The sequence below is a fragment of the Mastigoproctus giganteus genome, chromosome 4, assembly GCF_048544385.1.
Source record: "Mastigoproctus giganteus isolate SK-2022 chromosome 4, ASM4854438v1, whole genome shotgun sequence".
Taxonomy (NCBI): domain Eukaryota; kingdom Metazoa; phylum Arthropoda; class Arachnida; order Uropygi; family Thelyphonidae; genus Mastigoproctus; species Mastigoproctus giganteus.
In genome coordinates this window covers 131,941,662-131,954,366 of record NC_143578.1, presented here as the reverse complement: position 1 = coordinate 131,954,366, position 12,705 = coordinate 131,941,662, and the positions used below count along the sequence as shown (strand labels likewise).

At 38.2% G+C, this 12,705-nt stretch overlaps 1 protein-coding gene across 1 annotated transcript in view; it reads left to right on the top strand.

Moving 5' to 3' along the window:
• Positions 1–12,705, top strand: part of LOC150087067 (BRISC and BRCA1-A complex member 1-like) — a 117,661-nt gene that overhangs the window by 35,152 nt on the left and 69,804 nt on the right. Inside the window, exon 4 of the mRNA XM_090372363.1 lies at positions 10,302–10,383. Coding sequence (XP_090228489.1) covers positions 10,302–10,383 — 82 coding nt within the window. The remainder of the gene's footprint in view (positions 1–10,301; positions 10,384–12,705) is intronic.

The following is a 12,705-nucleotide window of genomic DNA, read 5'->3' as shown; positions in this document are numbered from 1 at the left end:
AGAGGAACTATAGGAAATTTTGGAATTGGTGAAAGAAATAAAAGAGGTGAAAGACTTGTGGAATTTGCAGAATCTCAAGGACTGTCAGTAATGAACACTTTTTTCAAGAAAAGGGTGAACAGAAAGTGGACATGGAAGAGTCCAAATGGATTAACAACTAATGAAATCGACTTCATCCTCACTAACAAGATATATTGTGAATGATTTTACCGTCCTGAATAAGGTAAATGTTGGAAGTGATCACAGAATGGTAAGATGTACACTTGATATAGATGTAGGAAAGGAAAGGAAAAAACTGACTCGAGTAAATAATACAAAGGTCTTTGAGATAACAGAGGAGGAGAAAAAGCAGTATGTACTGGAACTTAAGAACAAGTTTGAGCTTCTGCAGACTGCTCAGGACGAAGATATCGATGAGGAATATTACAACTCTCTGAAAGTGATAAAGCCCAAGAAACCTATAAGGAAACAGAAATCCAAAGAAGAAAAAATTAGTCAAGAAACACTTGTCATGATGAACCGAAGACGACAAATGAAGAGCAAGAAAAACACTGACAGGGAGAAAATTGAGTATACTGAGTTATGCAAAGCCATTAGAAAGAGACTCAGAGAGGACATAAGAAGATTTAACACAAGAAAAGTAGAACAAGCATTAAGGGAAAACAAAGGATTTAAATCAGCAGCCATGAGCAGTAATACAGAAAGACAAATGATACTGAAACTGAAGAATAGCGATGGTGTACTTATAAACAGCAGAGAAGGCATAATTCAAATAGCAGAAGACTACTATAGAGAACTATACAAGGAGCGAGGGAATGATACCAGCAGTGGGGAAGATGGATTGCAAAGTTGCAACACATACGACATACCTGATATTCTTCCTGATGAGGTAGAACATGCACTGAAGAAAATGAAGAATCGGAAAGCCCCGGGGGAAGATGAAGTTACTGTAGAGTTGTTAAAATTGGGAGGAAGAGACATAACACAAAAACTGGCAAGGCTCTTCACAAAGTGCATTAGAAAAGGTGTGATGCCTAAGCAGTGGAATAATGCAATCATAGTTTTGCTGCATAAGAAAGGAGATAAATCAGAAATTGGAAATTATAGACCAATTAGCTTGTTATCCCACATCTACAAGTTGTTCACAAGGGTCATTACTAACAGATTAGAAAGAATACTTGATGAGAATCAACTGAGAGAGCAAGCTGGCTTTAGGACAGGATTCTCAGCTATGGATCACCTTCACGTAATATCACAGCTAATGGAGAAAGCAAATGAATATAAAACACCATTATGCCTGGCATTTGTGGATTATGAAAAGGCATTTGACTCCATACAGCATAAGGCAATGTTTCGGGCACTGGAAAGACAAGGTATAGATACCCCATATATTATGATTTTGAAGAAAATATATGAGAGTGTTACCTCCTTTATTAGACTAGACAAAGACAGTAGGAAATTTAAAATCGAGAAAGGAGTTCGACAAGGAGACACAATATCTCCGAAGCTGTTTACTGCTGCCCTTGAGGAAGCTTTCAGAAGATTAGACTGGTCACAGAAAGGAGTCAATGTGAACGGAGAGTACCTAAACCATTTACGATTTGCAGATGACATTGTGATTATAAGCCACGATCCCAAAGAATTAGAGGAAAATCTTAATCAGTTATGCACAGTTAGTAAGGATTTTGGACTAAAGATGAATATGGCTAAAACAAAAGTAATGATGAACAAGTATGCCACAGAAAGGGAAATAATGATTGAAGGAGCAGTAATTGAAAAGGTGGAGTCATAAACTTATCTGGGACAAATTATTAGCTGTAATAATGATAAATGGCTGGAAGTCAAGAGAAGAATAAATTTTGGATGGATAGCATTCAGGAAATATAGTCACATACTGAAGAGCAATATCCCAGTTTGTCTGAAACGTAAAATAATGAATCAATGTATACTCCCCACCATGACTTATGGAAGTGAAACTTGGGCACTCAGCAAAAGAATGGAAGAGAAGCTGAGAACTACACAGCGAAGAATGGAATGAATTATATTGGGAATCAGACTGTTAGATAAGAAGAAAACACATGGATTAGGCAGCAAACTCAAGTAAAGGACATTCTTATCAAAACTAAAGAACTAAAATGGTCTTGGGCAGGACACATAGCTCGAAGACATGATGACAGATGGACTAAGAAAATAACAGAATGGTACCCAAGAGGAGCTAGAAGAAAATCTGGAAGACAAAGGCGGAGATGGATAAATGAAATTCATGAGTTTTTGGGTAGTAAATGGATGGCCAGTGCTCAAACAGAAGGAACTGGAAAGTTGCTGGAGAGGCCTTCATCCTGCAGTGCATTGAAAATGGCTGATGATGATGATGATGATGACCCTCTGTCAAACAGTTATTATATAGTGCTATTAATTTGTCTGGTGCTATTTCCACTAATTTTTTGATAATCTCAACTTCTAAGAGGTCAAAACCTGGGCATTTATTGTTTTTGGTTTTAGATAGTGCTATTTTTAATCTTGTATATTCAGCCATTGTCATATTCAATGTTTTCTATTATAATGTCTATCTGTGTGGGGAATGATCCCCAGTTTCAGTCTGAATAATACTGTCTAGGATGTTATTTATAGAATCTGCCCAACACGGGATTGGGGTTCCATCAGGTTTGACAGTAGTTTCTAAGACATCTCCTCTTGGCAGCTTGTTGGTCACTATTCTGTAGACAACTGCCCAAAGGTTATTGTTTCCAGTAGTTCCCACCAAGTGCCTCCAGCATTCCATTTTCTTCTCTCTTATGAGGGGTGCATACTGATTCCTGAGAGTTCTATAAAAATCTCTCAGTGCATCCACCTCATTTTGTGGCCAAGATGTTATGGCTCTTTGAAAATGTCTCCTCGCCTGGTGTACCCTTCTCCTGAGTATAGTCAGCTTGGGGCAACATCAGGGGACTGCCTGCTTCCCCAGTTTTTTCTGTGGGATAGACAGGTTTGCTGTTTTCGTTAAAATGTTTGTCATAATTAGTGCTTGCTCGTCCTGGCCACAGTTTCCTGATCTAGACCACTCATTTTTATGTTTTTGCAGCTCAGCTGCTGTATATTCTGAGAAAATCTGCCAGTTTGCCTTTTTAAGGTTATACCTTTTGATATCCAATAAGGAGTGTTGGGTTGTTTGTAATTGCCTGCTTAGTTTGAAGGTAAGGACTATGATCTAATGTGGTCCAGACTGGCTGGACCCACCCGTCTGTAATTCTATAAGCTGTTGAATTGGTAGCAAGGGTAACATCAGTGTCACTCTCCCACATGATACTGCTAAAAGTTGGGAGGTTATTTGGTTGGTTTAGCACTTGAAAGGGTGAGGTGGCCACATAGTCTGAAGGTATCTGGCCATTGTGTGTGCCTGCTCTGTCTTCCATATGGCTATGCCATAAGGCTGATCGGCAGTTGATGTCAGCACACACACTATGATATTTGCAGTAGGTAGCAAGTCTGTGACTGCTTGTAGATATTGAATAGTTGGATTTATATCTTCACCTGGTCTGGAATATAGTGAAATAATGTAAAACTGTCCTGCACTCTGGTGATTTGGGCACACACTGCCACTGGGAAGCAGAGGTGATCCACCTTTGTGCCTGTAAGGTCAGTATTTTTAACTACTATTGCTGTAGAAGGGGACATCTGGGGTGTATTCTATTATTTTATAGCCTCTTGGGTATCCTTGAACCCTACCCATATATTTGTATGTCTCCTGGATTACCAAGATATCTATATTATTTTCTTCTAATTTGAGTTTGAGCTGATCTATAACAGCTCTTGCTCTTTGAGCATTCAATTGGATATGATTTAGAGCCCTGGTCATATTTATGTTTTCAATATGGTCCATAGTTGGTCCTAGATTGTATAAGTTTTACCATTTTTTTTTTTTTTTTTTTTTTTTGTAACAGCAGTATTTATCACATTTTGGCTGTTGAGACTTAATTTTTCAATTTTTGTAATTGTGGCCAGCTACTGCACAGTGACCACAGACAGGTTCTTTCTGACTGCAGTCTCCGGCAGTGTGACCATATTTATGACAGTTAAAATATCTTTGGATAGGAAAATGTTCCCTAAATCTATGACTGGTCCAGCCAGCATAGATTCTCTGTTGTCCCTGCAATACCTTCCAAATTTTCGGCGTAATTTCTGCAATTATGTTGAGCTTTCCATTCCTTTTATTTTTTGTTGCTCTTTTCAACAGGAACTTAGCAGCAAATTCATCTATTGTCATTTCATTGTTAAAGTTTTTGAAGTAGATGTCCATCATGAATTCTTTTTCTATTATTGACATAGGTACATTAAAGATTTGGGTTTTTCCCTTGGTTTTTCAGGGAGCAAGCCCAGTTTTTCCACCTCAGGATGTTTTTCTATTTTTCTTAGATCTTATTTGTTTGTTATCTCGATCAGGACTCCGTTATTCCTGATTTTTTACGTTGTTTACAAAAGGAAAATTCAACAGTTCCTTTTGTTTGTTTTGGTGTATACACCATCGCTATGTATGAGTAATATATCTAATTTTATACTTTTAGAAATTTGTCGTTCATTCGACATATTCATTCATCACATTTCATTCTTATAACAACATTGTGTTTTATCTCCACTGAAATTCATATGAGACTTTGTCTAATTACATTTTTAACTTTGTAAATATCGTTTCTTTTATAAATTCTGCTGTTATCTCTTCGATTCAGTTTAACTTTATTTTTAACCAAAAAAATGAATAGCAAATGCTTAGAAAACGGTACTCACCTTGTATAAATCTGCAATAAAATTTTTTGGTAGATGGTGGTTAAATTTAGGTTGAAAGAGGCATTAAATAGAACTAAGGCGGGGAATGGGGTGAAAATATTTTAAACAGATTTTAAAATGAGCGCAAGGAAGTAGAAATGCAGATCTCCAATCCTTGGTTGTCATAAAGAGATTAAAAGATGTAAATGAAAAAAAGAGAGAAGAGCATTTCTACTTCCTTGCGCTCATTTTAAAATCTGTTTACTTCCTTTGCTGCCTCCTTTAATATAACTGGATAGATTCCATCCACCCCAAGCCTTTCTTATGTTTATCTTCAACAATTTCTCCTCCACTACTCTCAGTTATTACAAGATTATCTAGCTTACTGCCAGAGTTTAATACGCCTGTGGCATTCCCCTCCCTGGAAAACTCCTCGTGTGAATGTAGATGCAAACAGTAGACGGATTTCCGCACAGGCGCACGAGGCGCGTGCCTGGGGGCCTCTTAAATCGAGGGGGCCTCAAATCTCAGGTTTCAAAAAAAAAAAAAAGTTGTTTCATTTTAAATTTTTACACTCATCTTTATTACCATTACTGAATAAAACTATAATTTAATATGAGAAGTTAGTAAACTCTTATGCGAATATCCCCACATATATGAAATATCTATGCGAACTAATTGAATCTGAAGTAGAATATATATTATCATTAATGCTAGGTTTTATGTATTAATGTTAGATTTGGGAGGGATGGTAGTTGTGTCATTTTTTCATTTAAACATTAGTTAAAATATGTATGAAAGAATTGCGCAGCCAAAATGATTAAAACCACAACACCAAATCTAGAGCGCGTGCTATAGTAAAAGTGTGCGCGTAGAATGCACACTGTAGTGGTACCGAAAATATTTAGAGGGGGGGCCTCAAATTGAATTGCACCTAGGGTTTCTCAAGTGATAAATCCGCCACTGGATGCAAAATATTCATTTAGTTTGTTAGCTACCTGAGCAGGATCATCAACAGTTGAACCATCAATATCAAGTGGACCAATCTGGTTCATCCCCTTCCTTCTTGAGTTTACATTAGTAAAGAACACTTCGCTGTTTTTCTTTGCATCATTTGGCAAAGATTTCTCGGAATCTGCATTTGCTTGCCTAACGTCCTTTGTGACTTGGTTACAGACCAGCTTATATCCATCATAGGCTTCTGTGTCACCTGTTAATTTATATGTATCCCATGCATTTTTCTTCTCTGCCACATGTCTGATTAGTTTATCTGACATCCATTTAGGCCTAAATCTTGAACAGTATTTCTTAGTTGGTATGAAAAGCCTAATATCTTCCAAGATTAATTCTTTGAATGCTTTCCATTTTGAACTTGCTGTTGGTAACATCATCAGTTGGTCCCACCATATAGAATTTAAATACTGTCTCAGACCACCGTAGTTACCTTTAGAAAAGTAAAAACCCTTCCCTTTACCCCTGATGGTAGTTACCTCTTTGAGTAAATCCAACTTCAGTACATTGTGATCACTGCCACCTAGTGGTTCTTTTATCTGCAGATTCTTAATGCATGAAGAATCACTACTGATAATCAGATCAAGAGTATTACTCCCTCTAGTTGCCTCCCGAACATGCTGCTGTAGAAAACAATTATCCAATAAATCCACAAAAGCTTTGCTTGTGTGTGTGTGACCAACCCACAAATTCCAGTCAATCAACATTGCATGGTCCACCAACATCAATTGGATGCACTTCCTTAGATTTTATGTATTTCTTAACAGCATAACCCCTCCTCCCTTACTGTCCTGTCTATCCTTTCTGTACACATTGTACTCCCCAAAATCCAATTCTGCACTGCTTATGTCTGTGTGACACCACATCTCTGATATCCCAACAATATCTGCCTTTGATGTCTTGACTAGCACATCAAGCTCATCAAATTTATTAACTATACTCATAGCATTAGTGTACGTGCAAGTATACATGCACCTGTTTCTACTCTTAGTTACCCAAACACAGACCATGTTCTTGTTCCATTATGACTCCCAGCAGTCCTGGAAATCCCCATTGCCTTGCTTTCCAGGCTGCTCAATTGCATTTCAATAGAAGCAGTGCAAGAATCACTTTCACTGCTGCCAGTGGCTACTGTTAATTTGTTAGTCTGTGTATTATTCCTTTAAGCTAGCAGTTTTCCGACCCACCTAACTCTGCCTCGATAGCATCAGCAAATATTCTTGCATGCTTTCTATTTAAGTGTATCCCATCCCTGTAGAAGCAGTCTCTCCTGTTAACAAACACAGACCAGGCTGAGAAAAATTCTACCCCTTGAGCCTTGCACAATCTCTCCAGTGCCGAATTGATCGACAAGTCTCTCATCATATACTCCTTCCTGTCTTGTCTGGGCAGAATTGCAGACACTTTGAAATTCAACCCTAACTCACGGCTTAACAAGTACAGGTCAACTCCCATTGACCTGTACTTGTTAAGTAATTCCCCCTGTCTCCTACTCTTAATATCATTAGTGCCATCGTGTACAACAATATCACCTTTTGTGCCCTTAAAAGATGATATCTTCTCTACAATGTCAACCTTTTCCCCCTGGCAGACATACCCGGAGCACCTCCGTAGCCAGGTGCCTCCTTTAATATAACTGGCAGGAGCAGCAGTGCATCGCACACGCTTCTTGATTAGACGTGACCACCAAATACGGAGGATGTGGAAAGGTCAGGAAATGACCACCGCATATCCCCGGAACAATATGGCCTTAGGTGCTAATGCTCTTAAAAACCAAAAGCAACAACAGACATACCTTGGTCCTGTTCCACCTAACCTTTTTGCTCAATATGTTCCCCGTTTCCCTGACAATAGTCACCAACAATTACTAGTTCCTTTGGGACCAGCGCATCCTACCTTGGGGGTTGCAGCTGTGTTTCTTGATGTTCAAGTGCAAGCTCTTTAATTGATGTGGGGACTGAGAGCTCGATGGGCCCCTTAATTTAAGCTCTCATATAGGCCCATAACAATGCTGAGTTGGCACCTCTTTTCCTCACACTCCTTACATCATGCACACACAAAGACATTCCCCTTGGCAATATAATGCCCATTCCTGATTCTCCACAAACATCATTCAAGCAGTGCATTTCAAGAGGCTGTGATTCAGAGGACAACCACCTCCATGAGTTCTTCTCTGAGCCACAGCACTCCCATTAGTTTGAGCCTTTTGCTTTGCTGCTCTGGTCTGAGTCATGATTTCTATTCAATTTCAAATAAAATTCCAACACAAAATATAACCCTGAATTTATATCCCAATGCAGTTATAACACTATACATATGTATTTCAGTATCGAATATTATCTCCGAGTTACGTTATATGACTTCCTTATCTCCTGTCAAGTTATATGTATTAATTTATAATGTTATGTTTGTAAAAACTAGGTTGTTATATGTATTTATTTTTTTTAAAAAAAAGTACAATTTAATTGTACTTTTTTAACAAAATTTAATGAAATTTAATAAGATTAGTAAATTCTACTGATTAATTGATACTACTATACTTGCTATCTAGGTGCCTCCGTAGCCAGGTGTGCAGGAGCAGTAGCGCACACACTTCTTGATTAGACCGGGGTTCGAGCCTGTGACCATCAAATACGGAGGACGCGGAAGGTCAGGGAATGACCACCGCATATCCTCAGCCCGAATAAAGGGTGAGGGTTGGCATCAGGAAGGGCATCCGGTTGTAAAAATTGCATGCCAAAACAATAAAAAAAACGCTGACCCCCATATAATAATGGGAAAAGGCGAGGACAAAAAAAAAATGCTATCTAGTTTTCCGTTAAACCTTACACAATCTAGTTCGGGGTATGTTGTATTGTATAACAATGGCGGCATTTATGAATGGTAAATATAATGGAAAGTAGTTAATACCTGGACATCAGGTATTAATTACTTTTAAAATTGCGCTATCTAAATTCAAAATAAACCACAGAACTTGAACTAGGTCTATAAGCTACTTATAGAAAATAATTTAATCTAACAATTAAGTCAATAAACCGGCTAAATATAATTAAAAGCTTAGCCTTCGCAGGAGCTGCAAAACTTGTCCAACACATGGATTAGATAGATACCCTTACAGATACTAAGTAATAACCTACAAAATCTCTTCCTAGTTCAAATTAAACTAAATTATTGTTACTAGGAAATATAAAGCAACTCTAGAAAATAAATTAATATGCCAATTTAATTCAATAAAAAAGCAAAAATTTAAGAAACCTTCTCTATTAGCTGGAGCTGTAAAAACTTTGCCTGTTTACATGTACTCTTATACCCACATACCCTGATTTATTTATTGATGTCGAAGTTTGCAGATGAGGCATAGGTTGGCAGGGTTGTTAATGACAGTATGCTACTGCAACAGGATTTAGAAAAGTTGGCAGATGGGCTGAGAAGTTGCAACTGAAATTTAACATCGACAAATGCAAAGTACTGTACATGGGTGGTAGTAGTAACCCCAGAGAAAAGTACCAAATGTGTGGTACTATATTTAGTGTTGCGGAGAATTAAAGAGACCTGGAAGTACTTGTGCAGTCAGATATGCAGTTTTCTGAGCAGTGCAGACAGGCTGCCTGAGTAGGTCATGAGGTTTTGTCAATGATATATGGGAATTTTGCTAGCAGAGATAAGGAAGTGTTATCCCTTTGTATAAGGCAATGTTCAGGCCACACCTTCATTACTGCGTACAGGTCTGGAGGCCTCATTTTAGGAAGGATGTAGATTTGTTAGAATGGATACAGAAGGGCAACAAGGATTGATGAGGAGAACAGAGGAGTGCTCTTACCAAGAAAGGCTTAAGTTCTGCAAATTGCAGCATCTGGAGACTTGGCACCTGTGAGGTGATCTGATTGAGGTGTATAAGGCCTTGAATGGTTTGAGCAGGCTCAGTTCTGATGGGATTTTTCATCTTGCTCAGATTACAAACCTGAGGGGATATAAGCTCATTGAGGAAAGAGTTGTAGGATAGATGTGTGGAAATTTGCATTTAGCCAGTGGGTAGTTGATTGCTGGAACAAACTTCCATCTGTCGTTGTGGAAGTTGATAGCTTAAATAAATTCGGAAGAACTGGATAAATGTTTGGAGTGAATGGATGGGAAGAATTTTTTTTTTTTTTTTTTTTTTGCTGATGCTGGTATAAGCTTGCTGCTTCATATGCCTCTGCTAATGCTAATTAACACATTGGGAAGTCTATTTTTTGTTCTATTTTAATTGTTTTATTGAATTAATTTAATTGCATTCTTTATCATTTTACAACCAAGTCTTGCAGGTTTGAACCAAACTGGTCATGTTGCTAAATGGCTCATTGCTTAGCATTTCCTGTTTCTAAAAGTAGGATTTGAAAACTACTGTCATTTACATTGTAAATAAATCATCAAAATAAATTGTAGTAGATTTGTTCGTTTAAAACAATTGAAATCATTGTTGTAATAATTATTTGAGATTTCTTTTCACAAAATTAAAATTTCAGGAATAATTGTATAGTATCTTGCAGCTTCGGAATTTTACTGGAGATCCCAAAGAAATTTGTAATGTTTTAGAAGATCTCAATGAAACAAAGCAATGTGAATCTTGTGGTATCCTTTTATTATTCAACTGTTTTTTTTTTTTTTTAAGTTACTTCATTATTTATGTAATATTTTTGTTCTATATGTTGGAGTCAAAAGGAATTATTAGACTCACTCGTTATTAGTGAAATATCCTACAAACTTTAGCATATTTGTGGAAACCTAAGATAGTTGTTTATTTCTTATTTTTAATATTTAGATTTCAGGTCATCAGCTCGACATCATTTATTTGATTTGGTTTTTTAGGGTTAGTAAATGTTTTGAGGCTTTCTAACTGGAGAGACCTTTTTAACTACATCTAAACTAGTTTGGTGAGTATTAGCATTGGCAGGGCATATGATGCAAGAAAGCAAGCTTATACAGGGTGTCTCAAAAATATTGGTACAAACGTTTAGGGGAGGTAGGTAACATCTAAAGGAATGTGAATCGCATAGGAACCCATAACCGGAAACGTCACGGGAAAGTAGTAGCAGAGGCACAAGAAGCAGAAATGACACAAGACAGTAATTAGTGGCAAACATTTATTTGACATAAAATTAACAATGAAGTACGAGATGGATGCATTTCATGATGTTATAACAGATGCTCGAAGGTTCCACCATGACATGCGATGCATGCGTGACACCGACGTAGCATGCATTGGCGGACACGGTCGAACACACCTGGAGTTTCTTTGACAGTAGCAGCAGCACAGACGAGTCTCACCACGAGATCCATTTCCGTCTCCACAGGCGATTCATACACGATAGATTTGAGAGCTTCCCCACAGAAAGAAATCAAGGCTCGATAAATCAGGTGGCGTGGGGGCCGGGCAACGGGTCCAGCACGGCCAATCCATTGACAACCAAAACGCCTGTTCAAATGGTCACGAACACGCCTTCCATAATGGGCAGGCGCTCCATCACGTTGAAACCAAATGTTGCGTCTCACATTTGCTGGAACATCGTCAAGTAACCCTGGTACAACTTGTTCAAGAAATATCCGATATTTAGCGGAGTTCATGCGGGATGGTAACAGGTGTGGGCCAACTAAGCAGTCACCGACCATACCTGCCCACACATTTATTGCGAAGTGATGTTGTCGCATGGGGGCACACACCGTGTGGGCCCTCTGCTAATCCATACACTAGGTGCATGTCTGCCAGCTCACAGTTCGAATAACGATGCATGCTCTTTGTGCAGCGACTACTGCTTGAATGAGTTAACCAGAAATTTTCCCTCTCGCGAACTGATGAACAGCACCGTGTATCGACTTACAGTGACATTTCCGGTTATGGGTTCCTAAGCAATTCACATTCCTTTAGATGTTACCTACCTCTCCTAAACGTTTGTACCAATATTTTTGAGACACCCTGTATAGCATCAGCCAAAAAAAAAAAAAACCCACAGACCCTTCTCATTTCACCTATCCACTCACTCCAAGTGTTTGTCTAGTTCTGCTTTGAATCTGTTTAAGCCATCAACTTCTACAACGACAGATGGAAGTTTATTCCAACAATCAACCACCCGCTGGCTAAAGGAAAACTTCCCCACATCTATCCTACAACTGTCTTTCTTCAATTTGAATTTATGCCCTCTCAGGCAATTATTCTGAGGAAGAGGAAGAATCCCATCAGCATTGAGCATGCTCAAACCATTCACGGCTTTATAGTATTAGTATTAGTAATGGCTGCATGGTGCAAGAAAGCTTATGCTGCACCAGCCAAAAAAAAAAAAAAAAAAACCCAAATAAAACAATGATAAAAAAAAAAAATAAATAAATAATAATAATTAATAAAGGAAAAGGAAATTAAACCTATCATCCTATGCGCTACCCTCACCCGAAGGTACTATCCAGATGACCTTTGAATTTCCCCAAACTGTCAGCCTCTACCACCCGTGTAGGCAACTTATTCCAGTAATTTATAACTCGCTGAACCAACATGGGAAACATGGACTTTTTCCCAATAGGTAACGGTGTCAGGCAGTGCTGTATTTTGCGACCTCACCTTTTAAATCTTTATGCCGAAGATATCACATGTGAAGCTTTGGAAGATTTAGAGACTGGCATCAAAATTGAAGGACTGAAGATAAACAACCTTCGTTATGCAGATGATACTGTGCTAATTTGTAATTCTAAGAATCATCTTAAAGAAATTCTGAGGAGAGTATGTGAAGCAAGTAAGAAAAAGGATTGTTTCTGAATGTGTGTAAAACTAAAATTATGTTGATTGGTGATAATCTTGATTCCAGTAAAGTGAAGGTTAAACACCTCAATCAGGTCTCCTCTAAGGTGCCTAGTTTCCAACCTCTGCAACCCACATATCCAAAATCTTTCCTCATATAGGAGCCC